The following is a 19,698-nucleotide window of genomic DNA, read 5'->3' as shown; positions in this document are numbered from 1 at the left end:
AGGCCTCCTTATTCAGCACAAGCAGCAATGGCCAACCGAGGGTGACCTGCTTTGGGTCACCAAATGATTGCACCACTTTGCGATCCTTTGCAGCCGGTCAAGAGAGGCATTTTAAGCATGACGTCAGGGAAGCTGAGGCATCATCATGAGGCAGGCCAGGCTACAGAGGGGACACCCAGAAATGACAGATGCACCGTATCCACACTGACTGGGCTCACTCCAAGCCGCGACTGTGGATCCTTACAACCGCCCTGAGGGGACGTGGCGTTGGTATTGACACTTGGCAGATGGAAAACCAGAGGTTTCTGAGAGGCCCTTACAGTGGCCGAAGCTTGTCCTGGTCGTCAGAGCCGTGGCGAGAACCAGCGTCTTCCTTCTGCCCAACGCGTTTTCAATCCTACTACAAATTCTCACTCTCCCCATGCTGACCGCAAAGGCAGAGCAAAGCCACAGAGGAAAATGAAGCAAGAGAGCCCAGCGGGATTATTATGTTCCGTTCCAGCCGTGTGTTCCCAGGCGAACAATCTCTTCTCCAAGCTCGTAAAACAAATTCCACCCAGCGCCCGGCCTGTCCGCCAGATAAAGTTCCCGACATCCAGGTGTGTCAGCCCTGAGTCTGGACGGAAGCAAATATTCCAAACAAATCTGATGCCTACAATGAGGCCCGAGGGTCTGGCTCAGGAGGGGCCAATGGGGTTTCTTTTTCCCGGTAGGACTCGATTTTGAGTTTTGTGTGGGTTTCGGGGCGTCCCGAAGGCAGAGTTCTTAAGCTGGAGGTCCGCAGAGGCGACAGTAATACCCACTTCAGGCTCAAGCGGACAAGAATGGTCGATTCCTGGTTCTGGGGCAACGGCTAAAGCCAGCATGTCTAGGAGGGAGTGTGTGACTGGGGGCTTTTGGGCCCCCTTGGCCAGGAAGACACGTGAACTGTCATCTGCAAGCAAACCCACCGAGGTCCCACATTGAATGTACCAGGACTAAGGCTCCCAAGGAAGGCAGAGACTCAACTGAGGAAGTAGACTCAACTGAGGCCCACAGAGCAAAAGCTCATTGTCCCCCTGCTCCCCACATCATCGGATGGAGAAAGTCGGAGCCGCTGCTGCCCATGCCTCGCGCCCTCCTCGTCAGACGGTCCGATCACTCTCGCCGCATCTGTGGTTCACATCTTTCGACCGCGACCCACAACACGTGATGCTTTTCTGTGCGGCCCGGTGCCGCCCCCCGCAAAGTTTCACGAAACCACACGTATTCTACAACTGTAATGCATTTTTATGTTTATTTTTTTAAAAACTGCCGTGGCAAGCCCCAATGAACCCATCTCACAGATCACCAACAGTTGTGAGCGCGCTTTGAAACAGCAGAGGTCTAACGGAGCCAACATCTACGAAAGCCATCGTCACGCTGACATTCACGACCCTCATGTAATCCTCACCGCAACCTTGCGATTTGGACAAGCTCCCCAGTTTCACAGAAGAGATGGAGGCGTGAATGCCCAAAGTCACACAGGAAGGACGTGGTTACCAGACTACACTACAGCAGCAGAAATCTGGGGCATCCTCACATCCCTGGGAGAACATGTGCCTTCCCCCAGGGGCCACTCGGATTTGCTAGAGTACCCACGATGGTCAGGTCACCAATGGCTTTCTTGGTCACCAATGAGGTCTGGGGCTGGGGAGAGTACAGTGGCCAGCGGCCTGTTTCTGTGTCACCGTGAAGTCCTTCTATCCTATGGACCCCTTGGAGCAGAACCCAGTCAGACAGATGACATGTGTGGAAAGGCCGCTGGACAGACTACTAGCCTGGCTCCCCTTCCAAGAGAGACTTTTCCCGTCTGCTCAGCATTCATTGGTTGGGGAGGCTGTGGGTCATGAGGGGAGTGGGGCTTCCGGTCAGCACGCCCACCGAGCATCACATGGGACCGTATCGTCGGCAGGCACCAGGGGCCGACCACCTCGGGGGTGACCCCCGCGCGCCCCAAGTGGACTCTCAGTCTTGAGCGTGTGTCCCAGTCACGTGGAGGGCTTGTGAAATCCAGATCGCTGGGCCCGGCCCCGAGAGTTTCCGACTGGGTAGGGTCTGGGCTGGGGCCTCAGCATGGGCATTTCTGACAAGTTCTTAGGTGATGCGGATGCTGCTGGTCTGGGGACCAGACCAGCACTGCCTCGGGGCACCGCCAGCAGGAAGATTCTTGAGAAGGATTCTGGCAAAATCTTCCTCTCTTCACATTTCTTTGGTATTTAAGGGAGCCCTCTATGTTGAGACCCCCTGGCTCCACTGGCTGGCTCACCCGTCTGGCCGATGCACCACAAGCCGTGAGATGAGAGAAGCTAAAAGCCCATCAGCCTGGCTGGGAGAGCCCAAGGTGGGCTCCTGAAGTCCGGGGTTTCTGTGGGATGCTCAGGTCACACGGGTGGTTAATAAACATTTCTTAACTTCCCTCATCGGAAAGATCCCTGCAACAGGAAGGGGGGTCGTAACTTTCTCAGCGGCCGAGCCAGAATGAGCAAGAACCGGTGATTCCGGGTGCCTGACTTTTGGTTCTTCCAAGATAAAGTGTTCCAGAGATGAGACGGTGTGACTAGCAGGGGATGTGACACACGCACGGCTGCCCAAGCTCACTTCGTGGGCACAAGGTCACCCAGCCCGGGCACGTAGGCAGAGATCTGCCCGGACGCAGGCCTTCTGCATGGTCAGTCCGGTTGCTATGGGCACAAACCTGAGGTCACAGGTGGGAGGGAGTCACCCAATCCAGCCGGCCACCTCACCTTCCTTGGTTTTTCCCGGCCACTCTCCAGGGCCCCCACTCCGAAAGACCATGGCTGCTACAGACCCATTTCGCAAGTGCGTGCCGTCCAGCGCCGTCAGAGCCAAAAGCTGGGCCGCCTTTGTGGGGAGACACATCCTGTGTCCTCAGCCGTCTGGAAATGCCGAGAGTTCGGCGGGGATCGCTTCTTCCTGTGCGGACACCACGCTGCGGACCAGTCACTCTACTCCCAACGACAGCCGCGTTCGTTCCCTAGTTAATAACTCCCGGAAAACTGTCTTCCATCTCCATGAACGTGAACTAGGAAATCCACCGGGAGTCTTGGGATATTCCTATCTGCTGAGAGCAGCATATCCCTCTGGCTGAAGAGCCTGGGAACATTCCTTCTTTCAGCCCAAGGGCTCGTCAAAGCCCAGAGGTAGAATCATACGGGAAAAGGCTGTCAAAAGCAGCCTTTTTCTCTGGGGAGGATATGCATACTAGGCTCAGGTTTAAAGGATGAATTTCTATTTTTAGGACTCAAAAAAAAAAAAAACCAATACATTTTCAGCACTATCTGCTGCATTCCTTAGAAATTCCATGGGGAAAAGAACCAACCTGGGTCACTTAAAAAAGAAAAAAAGCCTTGAAGATGGAGTGTTAGGAGGGCAACCAAATACTTAAAAAATATACCCCCAGCAGGGAGGACCAGAAAGGCAGCAATGCCTCCCACGGGATGGATCCCTGAGGGGAGGGAGCAGGTCAGAGACACTTCTTCACACACTCCAGGGAACTGTTAGGAAGGAAGGAAGGAAGGGAAAAAAGCCTGTAGGAAACAAATGCTATAAATGAGATTTAAACAGAGCATTAAAAAAAACCACTTCAAGGGCGCCTGGGTGGTTCAGTTGGTTAAGCATCCTACTTCGGCTCAGGTCACGATCTCCCAGCCCGTGGGTTCGAGCTCCACGTCAGGCTCTGTGCCGACAGCTCAGAGTCTGGAGCCTGCTCCGGATTCCGTGTCTGTCGCACTCTGCCCCTCCCCTACTCATGCTCCTCTCTCTCTCAAATAAATATTAAAAAAAAAAAATTTTTTTTTAAACTGCTTAAAATAAAAACCCAACCCGCTTCAGATCTCAGCCCTGACTTCTAGCAAACATCAAGTGCATAGGAGAGTCAAGGCAGAGTTGACTGGCTTGGGGAAGGGTCGCGGCTCACGTGGGACGGGGGATGAGGAACTCCTCGAAGCACTGGCACTGTCCGTGGAGGTTTTCAGCGACTTCCCCTGGCCCGACTCTCTGCTTTCTGCTGGGTGGGCAGCGGCCGACGCGCCTCTTCCCCACGCGTGGGACTAAGCAAAGTCTGCATGAAGACTTCTGTAGCCCAGGAGCATATGAGGGATTCAGTCTGCCGAAAGCCAGAGCTAAGGCCCAGGGGCAGGCTTGGTCAAGAGCGGGATGCCTAGCATCCTTTAAAAACAACACGGCCGAAACCTCGCTCAAGAGCAGCAGAGATAAAGATCCTTTAAGAGCAATGGAATGAAGGCCCCGCCAGGGCTCTCCCGGAAGGGAACAAGGTGAGAGAGCACGGCTCAAGGAGAACAGGTTTTGGAAAAATTTTATTGCATTTTTGTTTCCATGTGGAAGCACGGACAGAATCGAAGAGAGGCAGCACGCTCCACTTACTGTTCATGGAAAATCACATAGGCTAGAGGAATTTCCTCCCTATCCTGATTGGGCTTAATAACCCTTACCCCCGCCCCTCCCCAAGCACAAGCTAAAAAAGGAGCTTTGTGGTGATCACGTAAAAAAACAAAAAAACCAAAAAACCAAATCCACGTGTACGGATTCACAGATGGTCAGCGCTCAGATGTCTGTGATTTCTGCATTTGCGGCGGGCACTCCCCGTCCCCGTCTCATCTCCCCGCTATCTTCAGGCCTTCCTCTTTTAAATGGGGTTTCACACAGGAAGTGCCTCCAGGTGGAAACGCTCCTCAGTCCCCCGCGCCAGCCGATTGATGATTGATGATTCCGGGGAGCAGGGGTGGCCGTCTGCCAGCTTTCAAAAGTCTGGGGGCTGTAATGTCGCCCCCGCATCGTGGGCAGCCCCAGGCCAGGACGACAGCCTCCCAGGTTAAAATACAGAGAAGACGTGGGTACGTGTACATTTATGTGTCTAAAATATCAGAAAGGGAGTCCACTTTAGCGATTTACAAAATGGGTTCGGGGGAGGGGGGTGGTTGACGGCGGGGCTGGGCGCTTGGGGACTATGCTGTGTCACTCTGTCACTCAGCATTATTGCCGCTTAACTGACACCTTGCTAGGACAGGGGAGAGGGCGGGTGCTAAGAGTAATCAGACAAAGGAAACCTGAAATCGCGTGTTTTTTTTTTCTCCTTTTGACTGTGTAAGGCATTTTGAACTGGAAAAACTTCTCTCCTTCACATTCGTCCAAATAATCAGCGGGAATATAATTGGTGATTCAGAATACAAATGAGACCCCTTTGATCCCACCACCCTCCCCCCAAAAGTCACTCTAAGCACCCCAATCCCATGGCGTGCGAGGAGGCAAACCGTGTCCACGTGGGGGATGAGGCCGCCGTGTCAAGGGCCCGTCTTAGGGCTCCAGCCCTGATCCTGCCCCTCTTTTGGTGTCTTCGGTGAGGTTTTAAGTCCCATCGGGGTGCCTGCCACCGCCTCCTGGGCAGTGGGAGGTCATGGCCTTCCTGCCTCTCCTACGCATCCCCAACTGGGCGTCCGGGCTGGTCCATCCGCGTACCGGTGTTAAGTCTCACTCAGTTAGTAGAGGTGGGCTTGGCCCGGAGACAGCACCCTCCACGTTAGTCATGCCAGACAGACAGCAGAGAGGAAACCAGAGGCCAGAGAAGTGATTTTAAAAAAGGGGGGGGAAAAAGAGCAGCTTCGGTCACCAAAAAATAGAAAGGATGATCTTTTAAAAATAAAGCATGGGGACATTTTTTTTTTTCTCTGCAATGCTCAGCCATTTTACTTGAGATGTAAAAAAAAAAAAAAAAGTTTTAGAATAGTCGTTTTGTTTTTTCGATTTAAACATTCATGAGGACGGATGGGACGGTAGTGCTGTGATGTGGTTTGTGTCTGAGGGGCAATGCTGGTCAGGGTCCTTCAGACCACATACTGGTATGGGTCTGCCTTCCCTTGGTCTGGCGTGGCAAAGGGGCTGGCCCAGCCTAGAGAGAAGGGGTGGCCAAAAACGGCTTTCATGTTCATCCATTTTGTTTTTTTAGCCCATCTTCTCTCTTCCTTTTTCAATTGTTCTATTCCCTGAAAACAAGAACAATCATACTTTCAGTCAAGCACTTTATTGCTGTGGTTTTTGGGGAGGGACGTCCATTAGCCTGACGTGAATGGAGTAAATGCTTCCTTTGAAAGCCATAAAGCTATCTGCATGCTACCCTTTTCTTCCCTTTCTCTCATAAAAAGTGTTAAAGGGAACAACAACAAAAAATCACGCTTTTTGTGGGGGGTGGGGCATGGGCACCTAGTCTACAAGCCCCTCCAGGCAGGGAGGGGAAACCGAGCAAACTCACGCTCAGGCCCACAGGCCGCTAGGCCAGCATTTCTGGTCGTGCCCTCCCGGTGTGTTTTGCTAAGGGAAGGCGCACATCTACGTGGCCCAGGTTCTGCAGGGGCGCTTCCGGCCTGGTGCCGGGCCCGGCGGTGCGTGGGAACACGGAGGAGGCTTTGGTGCCACGAGCCTCAGAGCTGGCAGGGGCTCGCGACCGTGAGAGCCGTTGCTGGCCTTTCATTTGGGCTAGGTTCAAGTTTGATGCCACTATGACCACTTTGCAGACAAAAAAAAAAAAAAAAAAAAAGAAAGGAAGAAAGAAAGAAACAAATCAATGACCACTCTGGCGCTGTGAGTCTTGCCAGTCTGGGAGGTCAAGAAGCCACCCTGCTTAGCGGCGCTGGCAAGGCAGACCTGAGAAGGTCCATCAGGAGTAAGAGACCGTGGCGGGGGAGGGGAGAAGCCACCACAGAGGAGGAAGGAAAGGGATTAGTAAAGGTTAGAGGGGCTGCCTGGACAGACAGCCAGCCCCAGGCACGGCAAACGGCTTCCTAGTGCTCCCTTGGGAAGAAGTGGGGCCAGGGGCCATCTGGTGGTTGTCCAGAGCCTGGGCTACCCCCCCCCCCCAAAGTCTCACGGGGAGAGTAGGCTGGGGAGGAAGAGTTCCCTCCCTTCTCCCCCCTTCCCATGGAGCTGGTGAGCAGGCAGGGCCTGAGGGCGGAACTGGAGAGAAGCAGCCTGGCAGGAGCCTGGCCGAGCGCGTCTGGCTGGAGCAGCTGGCTGCCGTGGTCTCTGGTGAGGAGGAGTAGGGAGGAGCCTGAGGGGCCAGCCTAAGTGAAGCCTCTATTCATGGCCAGGGACTGGGTGGATGCAGGTGGAGGGGAAGGCATCCCTTCCCAAGCGGGGCCCTTCCTTCTTTTCTCCTTTCCTTCCCAACACAATCCCCTTCAGGAAAGGCCCTGAAGGGGGAGAACGACTAGGGCCTGGGCTGTGTGAGCTTTCCTTCGGGCTCCCCCACACCACGGCCTGTGGGGCCTGGCAGCATCCAACAGGGGGCGGGCCGGGCCGGTCACCTCTGGGGTCCCTGCAGGTCTTATGCAGAGAAGTTGGCTGCATTTACTGCTTGGACACACAGCTGGAACTATACCATGGGCTACTATTTTGAAAGAAACTCTTACAATGACGCTATCTCTTATAAAGGATAAAAAAGTTGCCGAGAGCCCCCCAGGCCCCCACATTCTACACCGCCGGGGATCCCCACGATCTAAACGATGTTGCCTTGGCTGCCGGGAGGGTAAAAGCCTGATTTTCCACACCCGCAGGGAGGGGCCTAGGCAGCAGGGGCAGGGAGTGTGTCTTCCTATGAGCCACCACCTGAGGCTGACTAGTCAGCAGAGCCGCCCCGGAGGGCCCGTAGATGACCAAGGCTTGCCACCTGAGGGGGGACCTTGGGAAGGCAGGAATAGTGGCGGGAGGGACCTACGACCTGGGGCCCCTCGTCTGGAACCCAAAGCCGAAAAAGGAAGAAATGCCCACATCACAGCAATGGATTGACCACCTTGAGGCTTTGGACACTTAGGACAGTCAGGAGGCGGTGTCGTCCGTGGCGCCGGGTGAGTGGGCCTCAGTCCTGCCTAGCCAGCTGCCTGAAAGTTCCCAGAGGTGGGGCTGTGGGTAGGGTGGAGGTAGGGGTGGGGTGTGGGGAGAAGGCAAACGACGAGCTGGGCCAGAGATGGGCCAGGCAGAGGTACCTAGAGGCCAGGTGAGAGCCCCTGTCCACTGCTCGGCGGGGTCTGAGGCAGGCTGATTCCTGACTCCGCCCTCTGGACCTGCTCGTGAAGTCACCTCCTGTGGGAAATTGACCCTGCCCGTGACAGCTAAGGCACCCTTCCTTTGTCCATCATCCTCTCTGCAGGCCTAGGGCCGTCGGGTGGGAAGGATGTCCCCGGGCCCAACAGAGTGCCTGACACAGCACAGTGTGTAAGACAGAACCATCAAGGGAGGACGGAAGGTTTTGCCAACGAGCACCCTTCCCAAGGCTGCTGGGTCCCATTCCTGGTGCAACCTGCCATGCCGGCCCCAAGGAGGGATCTGTGTGTGTGTGTGTGTGTGTGTGTGCACACATGCACACCCTGCACACCTGGGCCCTGGCCATTGGGCTCCCGGGTCTGGCCTGCAAGCCGACCACACCCACCGCGCCCCCCCCCCCCCCCCGCCCCTCCCATGCCCCGAGCCCAGGGCTGGAGCTGGTGGGCAGGCCGCCCGCTTACCGTTTCGTCTGTACAGATGGAGTGCACCTGGGTCCCAAACATCACTGATGTGAAAATGAGGAAGAGAAGGCCCTCGAAGCACAGCAGGATGAGGAGGATCACCGTGGTGGGTGGCGAGAAGGAGCTGCACTCTGGAAGAAAAGGGGCATGTGGGACTTGGGGCTGCTGCCCCCCCCCCCCCCCCCCGCCCGCTCACACTGCTCGGCCCGGCGGGACTCGGGTCCTCCTGGCCTGGCGGGGCCCATCCTGCCCCTCCTAACCCCTGTTCCTTGCTCACTCTCTTTCCTAGCCAGTGTGTCTGTATCCTGGTGCCAAGCACGTGGAAGGACCCAGAAGGGCCCCCAGGGCTGAGGCATGAAGGCAGGGAGGCCCTCCTCTCCTCAGCACAACGTGGGCTGTACAGGTGGAGCGGCCTCAGTCTGGTTCTGGTCTGGCTGTGAATTTTCTGGACGTTCCGGTCCCTCTGTCTGCTTCTGGGTGACCGGAAGGGGCACATCTGGAGGATCACTCAAGTGGTTCTGGGACTCGAGGTTTTACGAGGGGGCGGCCTGGCTGCTGGGCTTGGCCCCGAGCCGGGAGTGAAACAAGCCCCGTGGGAAATGTCCTTCTCGGGAGCGTCCGCATCACTGAGACGGTCAGTCCAACTGGAGGGCCGCCTGGCGCGTTCACTCTCCCAACCTCTCTCCGAGCCCAGGCTGACCGTCCAGGCCTCCGCTCCCTCCTCGGTACAGCAGCAAGGTTTCACTGCTCTGTCTTCAACAGCAGAATCCTCTGTCCGAACCAAGTCTAACTCAGAAGCCGCCCCGCGCCCCCCGCAAATGGAGACAAAAGCAGAGGTGTTATGGGAGACGGTGAGGTCTCCCTCAGCGGGGGCGCCTGGGGGAGACACTGGGTGGTGGGGGTCCCAGCTGACAGTGCTCACTACCGTGGGACTCCTGCCCCCGCTGACAGCCGCCTGGGCCTGTCACCCCGGGTCGTGGTGCGCGTTTCTTGTTGCCCCGGTGCTCAGGCCTGTTTCCCTGGCTGGAGGGGTCCTGGCAGGGTCGGGCTTCCCTGGGCTTTGGGAACTCAGGGAATCTGGGGATTCGGTGCCCCTCTGAGCCACCCTGCCGCCTCCCTCACAGGCAGGTGCGGAGGGGCAAGGGAGGTCAAACCTGGGAATGGGCACCGTATGGGTGGTGGGGGTGAGGAACATCTCCTCCAAATGCCTTGATCTCCTCACGTTTCTCTCGGGACGTAACAATGCCTCCAGACGTTTCCCTTATTGCCTCTGTGCTAGGCCGGGTGGTGGGCAGGCCAACGGTTCTGCGGTCAGGCAGACGCAGCAGGGTGAGGATCCTGGAAGAAACTCCCGACCACGAGCTGCTACTAAGATGCCGCCACGGAGACTCCGTTCCGGCTTCTGCGCCTTTCCCGTCCCGCACACCGTGCGGTCGTGTTTCTTCCCGCCCTTGCCTCCTGCCTGCCTTTCCCAGCACAACTCCGGCTCCAGGAGGAAGGGACGCTGGCTCCCTGCGGTACAACCAGCCTCGGAGCAGCGCCTGGTAACGAAAGAATGTGGGCACAAGGCCGGGGCTCTCTGAGCTCTGGTTCGGCGGTCCGCTCAGGAATGCACGGGAGAGCATCTGCACAGCTCGGCACCGGCCCAGGGTGAGCACGTGGCGGGTGCTCCCCGGACAGAGGTCCTTGCTCCTTCCTTAGCCACCTGGGCTGCCCTGGGGCTGGAGCTGGCGGCAGAGCCCAGGGCCACGGCATGTCCTCCATCCATGGCCTCCTGAGTGGGCCCCGGGGACTACGAATGGAGTGGGGGAGGCAGAAGCCAGACCCAGGGCGCGCGGAACTACCGCTCGACCCTTCTCTCAACATCAACTCAAATGCCCTCCTTCTGGGGACACTCCCTTCTTGCACAAGCTGGATGCAAGGCCGCTCATCCACGGCTGAGCAGTGATGGTGGTGACCGTCACGCACGGCCAATCTCAGGCTTCCGCTTTGGGGACAGTCCTCCTGGCCTTAGCTGCCACAGGAACTGGTGCCCCAAGCCTCTTTGGTCACGGAGCTTGACTGCAGACGATCGAGCACATGCAGGGAGGACTCGGGGCGCTGGAGTCATCCAGGCGGGGCTGGAAGAGCCCGCTCCGGGCTGGCGCTGGAGTCACGGCCCTCTTCTTAGCTGTGTGAGCTTGGGGACTTGCTCGACCCCTGTGAGCCCCAGCTTTCATCATCTGCTAAGTGGGAGCATCTCTCCCGCCCTGCGGGCTTGTGGTGACGCTGAAATAAGGCACTGCTCACGCTGGCTCTTGGCAGGCATTAATGAAATGGCCCCTACCAGCTGCGAGCCGAAGACAGAGATGTTCTGCCTCATTGATGGCGAGTGTCACTCTCATCACTGCCTGTGTCTGTTAGCCCGACGGCGGGGGGTAGGGGGAGCGATGGGGTTGATAGAGCGTCCTTGTCAGACTCCACCGTCAAGTCGCCAAGGCCACATCTGGAGTTGGACTGGACCCCCAGGGCCTGGCAGGATACGTGTACATTCAGAATGCTCACCGAGGAACGTGCTGGTGCCCTGCCCAGCTACGCAGGATGCTGTGGATGCCCCTACTCTTCTCCCCACTATCTACTAGCTTGACCCACCCCTCTCCGGCTGGCGCCAGAAATGCAGTAGTCACGAAAACTGGGGGACACGGGGACATGGACTGAATTGTGTCACCTGCAAAACTCGTATTTGGAAGCCCCACCCCCCAGGTGATATTATTTGGAGATGGGGACTTGGGGAGGTATTGAGGGTTAGACAAGGTTGTGACGGCAGGGGCCCCTCACGGTGGGGTTAGTGCCCGTATAAGAGGCACCAGAAAGCTTGCTTTCCTCTCTCTGCCGTGTGAGGTCACAGGAGAAGGTGGCCGTCTGCAAGCCAGGTAGACAGCCCGCACCAGGAACTGAACCGGCCGGCACCTTGATCCTGGACTTCCCAGCCTCCAGACGGCGAGAGATAAATGCTTAGGCCACCCAGTCCATGGTACTTGGTCACGGCAGCGCACAGACGGAGACTCACGGGGTCTCTTCCCCTAGGCGGGGCTGGGCCAAACAGGGCAGGGGGCAGGGCCACAGAGGGCGGAAGGCGGCGGATGCCAAACCACGGGCAGAGGCAGGGAAAGTCTCTTCGCAGCCGGCTGGGAGCTAAAGATCCCCCCGCTTCCCACGGGCTCCCCGGTTCTGCGGAACAGGACCAGCAAGATAGCCGAGAAGACAGTACGCGCGGGAAGAGCGAAACTTCTTGAGAACGGGGACCCGTCTGATGTTTCTGCTCTCACGGACCGTGTGTATGCGAGATCTCGCCCAGCACGTGGCCTCTCTTAATTCCTCCAGCACCTATTTAAAATTCTTTTCCTTATCTCTTATTTTTTTATTCTCCTTTAAAAATCACAAAACGGCACTGACTTCCTTCAGCATCTACTTTTTCCTCAGGATTTATGCGGTCGTCTGGTTGGAGCTCCTTCCTTGGTGTTTGCGCCGTGAGACGGGTACTTCTAAAGCGGGAAGCTTTGCTCTACGATCTTTACGTAGATTGGGAATTATGCAGTTAAAAGACAACCACTAACAAAACAAAACAAAACAACCCCAAAGTTCAAGACGGATTTCCAGGAGATCGGAAGGAAATGACTTTTGATTAAAGTGCCTCTTCTTAAAGACACAGAAGCAAAGGTCCTCTCCCTGGCAGGGCTCCCACGCCCTGGGACGTGCTTCTGGGGGGCGGGGGGGCCTGCATTTCCCCCAGGCGCGCTCGGGCTATGCGGTCTGTTCGCCTCACTACTTTACCTGTGGAACTTTTAAGGGGCTGCTTTATTTCATGAAGAGAGGTTCGGGCCTCTGCTGTCCCTTCCCTGGGCAGTCCGTAGGCTTGCTGCTGATCTGATAAAATGGGGTTGGCCCCTGGCACCACGAGACAAACCGAGAGCCCGCCCCGCCTGGGTCACACACTGCCCCCGGGGGCAGGGAGGGAGGCCCTGGCATATACTCACTTGTCCAGTCTTCTTCAAAGCAATGCAGAAAGTGGAATCCCACCATGATGAGGGCGTGCAAGGAAATGAGAGCTATGTACATCTGAAACAGGAAAGCAGGGCAAACGCCATTGTTGTGAGAACCTTCTGACCGCGCAGGCTCCCGGGGCAGGGGCCCTCAGAACCTCCCATTCCGGAACACTCAGTCAGGCTGAGGGTTGACCAGGAGAGAGCCAGGGAGGCATCTGCTGATGGCCCTACCGGTCTGGCACCCCAGGCCTGGGACCGAGGCGAGCAGCTATTCACCAGGAGTGCACGGACGAGCGCCTGTGACCAGGCGTGACCAGGGCCCTGGGTGGGCGGGGGGCGCTCCGGGCCCGTGGCTTCCCTTCACTCGGAAAGTCAAGGTGCTGACTGCCAGTAGGTGCTCTAGTCCTCACGCTATCCTCTATCCACCTGCAGCTGAGGGAGGGCTTGTTGTCATCACCAGAACTGCCTTGTTTAGCTACTCAGACTGGACGCTTGGGACGGGAACAAGGCCCTTGCTTACAGCCAACCCGCTTGAGCCCGTGTTCTAGACGCTCAGGCGAAGGGCCTACGAGCAGGCCGTGGCTGAGCTAGGAGTGCTTTGGCAGAAAGGCGCAGGTCTACATGGCCACGCGGTATTTGGAACAGCAGCAAAAACCATCGTTGCGTGCCGAGAATTTTCGGAGGCCCAAAGCGCTCCATCGCTCGGCGGAGGGTGGGGCAGGATTCGGAAGCTGACTTACTGTAAACAGGACAAAGTACTTCTGGTTGTTCTCGCCGACGCAGTTATTGACCCAGGGACAGTGGTGGTCCATCTTCCGAATACACCGCTTACAAACACTGAAAGGACCCACAAGGCAGACCTTTAGTGGTGTCCTCACGGTGGCGGGGACCCGAGGGGAGCAGAGAACCCACCCCCCAGCTCTACTCCGCGGCTGGGGCCTCCTGGGGCTCTGCCCCGTGTCCCGCTTGCTGGGTGTGTTGCAAGGGGCCTGGAAGGTGGGGTCAGGACCCCCAGGGTGACGTCATTCCAAACGGGACAGTCATTTGTCAACAAGGCCCCTTCTCTTGTTTAACGCAGACACAGGATGGAACCGAGGGGATCTGAGCCGGAAGCTGCTCTCTGGCGGTAACTGGGCTGGGAATCTGGTTTATTGAGAGGGACAGAGCAAAGAAACAGTTTTGAAAATGGACAGGCTGGGGTGGGTATAGAAAGAAGCCGCTCCTAACTCCCCCCCAAAGACCAAAACCCCAAGGGCCGGGCGCTAGCAGGGAGGGTGGCCCGACGAGGGCGCCGGAAGGGCACAGAGTGGGCTCAAGTGCAGGATGTCTCAGGGCGGCAGGAAGGGCCCCTTCAAGAACCTTTTACCTCTAAGACAGCATCCACTTAGCTGAAAAAGCAGAATGTATTTGAGCTTAAGTGTCGATCAGAAATCCTGTTAATTTGGGGTGCCTGGGTGGCTCAATTGGTTAAAGCATCCAACTTCGGCTCAGCTCATGATCTCGTGGCTCCTGAGATCGAGCCCCACATTGGGCTCTGAGCTGACGGCATGGAACCTGCTTGGGATTCTCCCTCTTCCTCTCTCTCTGCTCCTTCTGCGCCCCCACTTGTGCTTGTGTGCACACTCTCTCTCTCTAATTTGCAAATTACTACCTTGTGATTGGGCTCATTTTGGGACTGAGAAATTGGTCCTTCCTCAATTTATTAACATAGGCTCCTTGACATTTCCTTGAGAGTATTATTCCACACAGTTTGAAATACTGTAAAGGTAAACTCGGAAATAAGATGATTAGAGGTTTTTCTCTTTTGAAAGCCCCTCAGTTCACCCCAGCTTTTCTTTCCACTCGTTTCCACAACTAACTTTATCTCCGGTTCTTCATCAAGCACACCGTGGGCTGTGGCAAGTGGAGCCCGGCAGAAGGGCTCTCATCAGGGTCACACGGGGGGAGCTCACACTTGCTGAGCTCTGGCTGGCCGACAGTCAGGGCAGGGACAGCAGGGAAGGAGCTCTTCTGGGTGTGGACGTGAGCTGCTCCCCACACTCCAGGCCAGGAGGTGCAGGCCACTCTGAAGGACAGCCACGGCCAACTCAGGGCTGCGGGCTCATCCGCACCCCAAGGAGGACGTGTGGCTTTTTCTAAGCACAGTGTGAGTTTTGGTGGCAAGGCAGACCTGGGGCTTCTGAGCTACCCTGGTCAGGCTGGCCAAGCTTGGGGGCCTCAGCTTCCCCATCCACAGGAAGTAAGTGTTGTAAGGAAAAGGTGACAACAGATTGTGGGGGCCTGGTCAGTTTCCACCCTTGTTCTTCTCCACAACCTTGAAGGTCCTCCCTAATACAGGGGAAATGGGCACATCTTAGAGATGCTGGCCCAGCTCCAGAATCTCCCTGGGAGCCTGGAGAGCAGAGAGGAAGGAGGCACGAAAGGGACCTGGAGGGATATAAAGTCAGGGATATAAACCCATCTCTCTCTGTGTGCATGTGTTTCCAATTACAAACATACATGTGAATATGTATAATGTATATTTCACTAGCTAACACTTGTTCCCAGTATACAAGTTTAATAATTTTCAAAATGTTTATTTTTGAGAGAGCACGTGTGTGCAAGTGGGGGAGGGGCAGAAAGAGAGGGGGACAGAGGATCCGAAGCAGGCTCTGCGCTGACAGCAGAGAGCCTGATGCGGGGTTCGAACTCACGAACTGTGAGATCATGACCTGAGCCGAAGTCGGACACTGAACCGACTGAGCCACCCGGGCGCCTCCTCTAGTAGACAAGTTTCAAAGTACAGACAAGTAGACAGTGAAGAATGAGCTGCTCCCTGCATCCTGGGCCGCAGCCACCAGGCCCCACGTTCCCTTCATGGGGCCACCTTGCAAGTCCTTCCTCAGCCCTGGGGTCTTAGCTCCCTTCCAATCTGGGGCCCAAACTCCCGAGGAGAGGGGCGCCTGGTGGCTCAGTGCCACCGCCACCTTCTCCAAGGGGCTTCCGGTAGGTGCTCTGAGGCAGTGTTTGCTCAGCAGCACGGAGGGGTCAAGTGGCCTGACATCCTCCAAAAGCTGCCCAGGGTTTCAACGAGCTGTCACATCTGTCCTTTGCTCTCCTCCCAGCTTCTCAAGAGACCCCACGTGCGCCCCAAGAAGTGAGTTTCACAACGGGTTATGTGTCCCTGGGAGGCCACACCAGAACACTCCTCCTCCTCCAGGGAGCAGGACAAGTGAGCACAGCAGCTGGGCTACAGAAGGTGGCCCCGAGTGCCAGGCTCCGAGCTTCCTGCCCGCGGAGACACGGAATGCCGAGGTGGTCCCTCTTCCCCGGCTGGCGCAGTTGTTCAGAGGCAGGCTCTGGGGCCAGGAGGTGGCACGTGTGGGTGGGGGGAGTCCATCCATGAACATGGCCCTGATCAGGGGCCGTCTCACCCACGGCTCTCAAAACTAGCAGCCTGAACGGTTCTGCACTTGGGGCCTGGAGAACAAGGGCAAGGCCTGCCCGGGGCCGCCCAGCTGCTTCGCCTCAGGTGCCATCTGTCAGGAGGAAGAAAAAAATGCGGCCTCCCACAACCCTGGGCACTTCGCTGGGGTATCGGTCGCCTCAGAGCCAGCCCTCTTCCCATTCCCCGTGGCTGGGTGGGCCGGGGGCTCTGCGGGGTCCCCTCCCCAGACAAGGCAGGCAGGGGGCCCTTTACCCAGGCTTGCCACCCGGCAGAACCTCTTCTCTCTGGGGCTCCTCGCTGCTCTTTCCGTACTGAGCGCACCAGCCCCCTCCTGGGACTCTTCTTGGGCACCATTTTGTGCCCCCTGTGCGAGACGCTGTGGGCGAGCGAGCTCCTGGGGCACAGGCACCAGGGCCTGGCAGCTGGTCCTCAACCTGCGCTAACAGTCACTGGAGAGACGAAACGTCTTCGATGGAGGTATTTTTTGACGTTCCTGCCTTCGGGGTTTCCTGAGCCCTTCCGTGTTTTTAAATCAATGTTCCAGAAGATGGCGATGCCTCTCCTTCCCTCTTCCTCCAGGTTCCCTGCCATTTTTCACGCCCCGAAGCACTTCCGTCAAATGCCTGATGGAGCCCAATAAGCTCACGGGCTCCCATGCCCTCAGGCTCCTTCTTGCCTGTGTTCCTTCTCTGGTGAGGTCCGAGGGCCCTTGGCATTCAGCCCCAGAGGAGCTGGCTGAGGCCCCTGCCTGGCCTGGGCGATGGCCCACCATGGAGACACAGCTGTGTCCGTGAGGGCCTGTGTCTCTCCCTGCAGAGGCGCTTACCAAGCAAGGGTCGGCTGAGTGCAGGTCCTGATGTCACAGATGGGAAAGAGCTAGCCTGGGAAGTGGCCCCACCACATCAGAATGGGACGCCCAGCAGGACAGGAGCAAAGATGCAAAAAGGCATCTACCGCATCCCGGTCCCAGCTCCGCAACAACTTCGGGTAGGGCAGTCCAGCGTAGCGGACAGAACGCTGCTCTCAGATCCCCGTGCTGGGCTCCGGGCAGAGAAACTCAGCTTCTCCGAACCACCCTCTGCAGGATTGGCCCCGACCCAATCTCCCAAGGTTAGCGATGATGTAGGTCAAATGCTTTTAAAACAATACTACTGCTGTGTAAGTTTTGTCGGCAGTCATAATAACCACGAGAGAGAGACAGGGGCCCTGAGCAGTCCGTGACCGTCCCAGCCTCAGCATGTTATGTGCGTGTGGGGGCGAGGGGTGTGTGGAGGGGTGTGAGGCTTTGCCAGGGTCACAGGTCTCCGCCTCCTCGTGCAAGAGGAACCGATTGCATGAGTCCAACACCCTGGCTGTCCACGTTAGTGTGAACGGCTCCCTATGGGGTTTCCACATGCCTCCGTGGTCCTCAGCGCTGGGATGAAAGCAGCCTGGGGTTCCAGAGTGCCCCTCCGTGGAAAGAAGACCCACCCACCCACCACTGGGCTGGAAGGAGCATCTACACGTCCAGGGTCAGGAAGCGTCTGTGGTACCCACCAGAGCTCAGGGAACGGGGCCAGTTTTAAATTCCACGGGCTCTGTTGGGGGGTCAGGAACCAAAGAGCTGGGTGCGCGCTCACGGATGTGGACACGCACCTTCCCCTGAGCAGGGAGACTGACCGCAACTCTTGAGCCAGGCAGCGGGCCTCCCGGCCCAGGCAAAACCCGGCTGCGTCTGGCGGGCTGGGGACCGTGCGTATCCCAAACCGCGGGTCCCCAGACGGCCCGGGCCACCACGGGCCCTCACAGACGAGCAGCCGTCGCACACGCTTCCTGACGCAGGAGCAGGGGACACACAGACAGCCTCACCAGAGTTCATCTGAGTCAGCGGCTCTTGTTTTGCTCAAGCTGATTTGTTTACTAGCACTCAAGAATACCTCCCTCGGATCATCCTGGCGAGAGAGGCGAGGAGGCGGCGGTGAGGAAAATGCCAGGCAGGGGAGGCAGCCGAGGGCCCAGGGAGGAAAGAGAAAGAACCACTGTGGTCACCGAACGTCCTTTTCTACAAAGGTCGCAGCTCCGTGTTTCTAGAAACCCTGCGCACCCCCAGTGCCCGCACCTGCCTCCACCCATAAACGGCTTCTGCTTGGACAGAGAGCTGACTCCGTTATCCAGACTCAACCCCCACAAGCCGGGGGGCAACAAGTCCCTTTACAGGGGACAGAGCCGGCCTCAGAGCGATGTGCTGCCTGGTCCACGGTCTGGGGACACGTGTGGCGGGGACACGGCTGGCCTTCCAACGCCAAGGCCGGAGCCGGTTCCACCACACCGGGCCGCCTGGAGTCACGGCCTGAGGAACCACACAAGCAAGCTGGGCCTTTTGGTTCAGGTGATGAAAACAGCTGGCTTCCCAAGCCTCGGATGGCAGAAAAGGCTAGACGGGTGCCCCCGTCACAGATCTCAGAGGTAAAGTGACCAGCCCACGCTGGGCTCTGCGCAAAGACACTTAGCTTCTCCAAACCGCCCAACACCCCACAGGAGACAGCAATGACCAAGCTCCTTGGCCCTCATGCTCAAGAGGTGCCAGCTTGTTGGGGAGGTCGCCACCTCTCTGACAGAGAAACATCCGTACGATTACATCAGGTCACATGATTCCCCCCCCCCCCCAAACTGGAATTCTAGCGGAAAGAGCCCCCCAACCAGAGCCACAAACACTGAGAGCCAATCCTCTCTCTGGTACTCACCAGCTGTGCGACCCCGGTGCGACCCTCCCGCCCCAAACACACACCAGTCTGAAAAAGGGACCAAATGACACGTTTGTATTTCTGTAATTTATCATTTAAAGTTCCCCTGTAATGATAAAATGCAGTTTTCAGCTAGATGTCTTCTTGTTGAGAAGACTCAAAACAATGAAGAAATCTGAAAACCAAAGGGAAAAATCACCACAGAGGAGATGGGGAGATGGCTCTCGGGGCCGAATTCTACAATTGTCACAACCTCTAGAAGGTTGTTGTGTGGTGTTTGTTTGTTTTGTTTTGCTTTGTTTTTGTTTTTTCCCCAAGTAGGCTTCATGCTCAGTGCGGCTTCCAACTTGGGGCTCGAACTCACGACCCCGAGATCAAGACCTGAGATCGAGAGCAGACAACCAACCAAACCACCCAGGAGCCCCTAGAAGTTTTTTCCTTTTTTTTTTTTTTTTTCAAGTTAATTTATTTTTGAGAGAGAGCACAAGCTGGGGAAGGGCAGAGAGGGGGACAGAGGATCCAAAGCAGGCTCTGCAACGTGGGGCTTGAACTCATGAACCGTGAGACCGTGACCTGAACCGAAGTCAGACGCTCAACCAACTGAGCCACCCAGGCGCCCGAAGTTTTGTTTTAAAGAGAAGCCTTCATTCAAGGACAACCCCTTCGCTAAAATTTAAGCGAATGGGGCCCACCTCTTAAGTGTGTCAAGTATTAGACACTCACAGAATGATTTTCTAAAGCTTTGTCTCCTGTGCCCTTAATTAATAAAGCCGTGAGGTAGGAAGAGGAGAAACCCCCTCAATTGTACAGATCCGGAAACGGGCGGAGACAGTCAAGGGCGCTTGACTGTCAGTCAGGGCAGGGTGCTTCATCAGCTGTGGGAGAGTCAAGTCTTAGGACAGGTGTCCTGAGCCCAAACCAAACGCCCTTTTCCATCTAGTGAGCTCACGGAGATGGGGAGGGAGAGT

The 19,698-nt window shown here is 56.9% G+C and overlaps 1 protein-coding gene across 5 annotated transcripts in view; it reads right to left on the bottom strand.

The window, feature by feature from the left end:
* Positions 1-19,698, bottom strand: part of ZDHHC3 (zinc finger DHHC-type palmitoyltransferase 3) — a 59,908-nt gene that overhangs the window by 5,343 nt on the left and 34,867 nt on the right. For 2 of the 5 annotated variants that reach the window (XM_027038507.2, XM_027038508.2), the window contains exons 4-7: positions 13,321-13,417; positions 12,572-12,653; positions 12,369-12,461; positions 8,556-8,686 (exon numbers count right to left, since the gene is read on the bottom strand). In XM_027038507.2, coding sequence (XP_026894308.1) covers positions 8,556-8,686; positions 12,369-12,461; positions 12,572-12,653; positions 13,321-13,417 — 403 coding nt within the window. Of the gene's footprint in view, positions 1-4,339; positions 6,042-8,555; positions 8,687-12,368; positions 12,462-12,571; positions 12,654-13,320; positions 13,418-19,698 lie in introns of those variants that run through there. The other 3 variants (XM_053219554.1, XM_053219553.1, XM_053219552.1) reach the window with 3 other exon arrangements.

Source organism: Acinonyx jubatus, chromosome A2, assembly GCF_027475565.1.
Source record: "Acinonyx jubatus isolate Ajub_Pintada_27869175 chromosome A2, VMU_Ajub_asm_v1.0, whole genome shotgun sequence".
Classification (NCBI taxonomy): domain Eukaryota; kingdom Metazoa; phylum Chordata; class Mammalia; order Carnivora; family Felidae; genus Acinonyx; species Acinonyx jubatus.
This window is presented reverse-complemented; position numbering and strand designations above follow the sequence as displayed.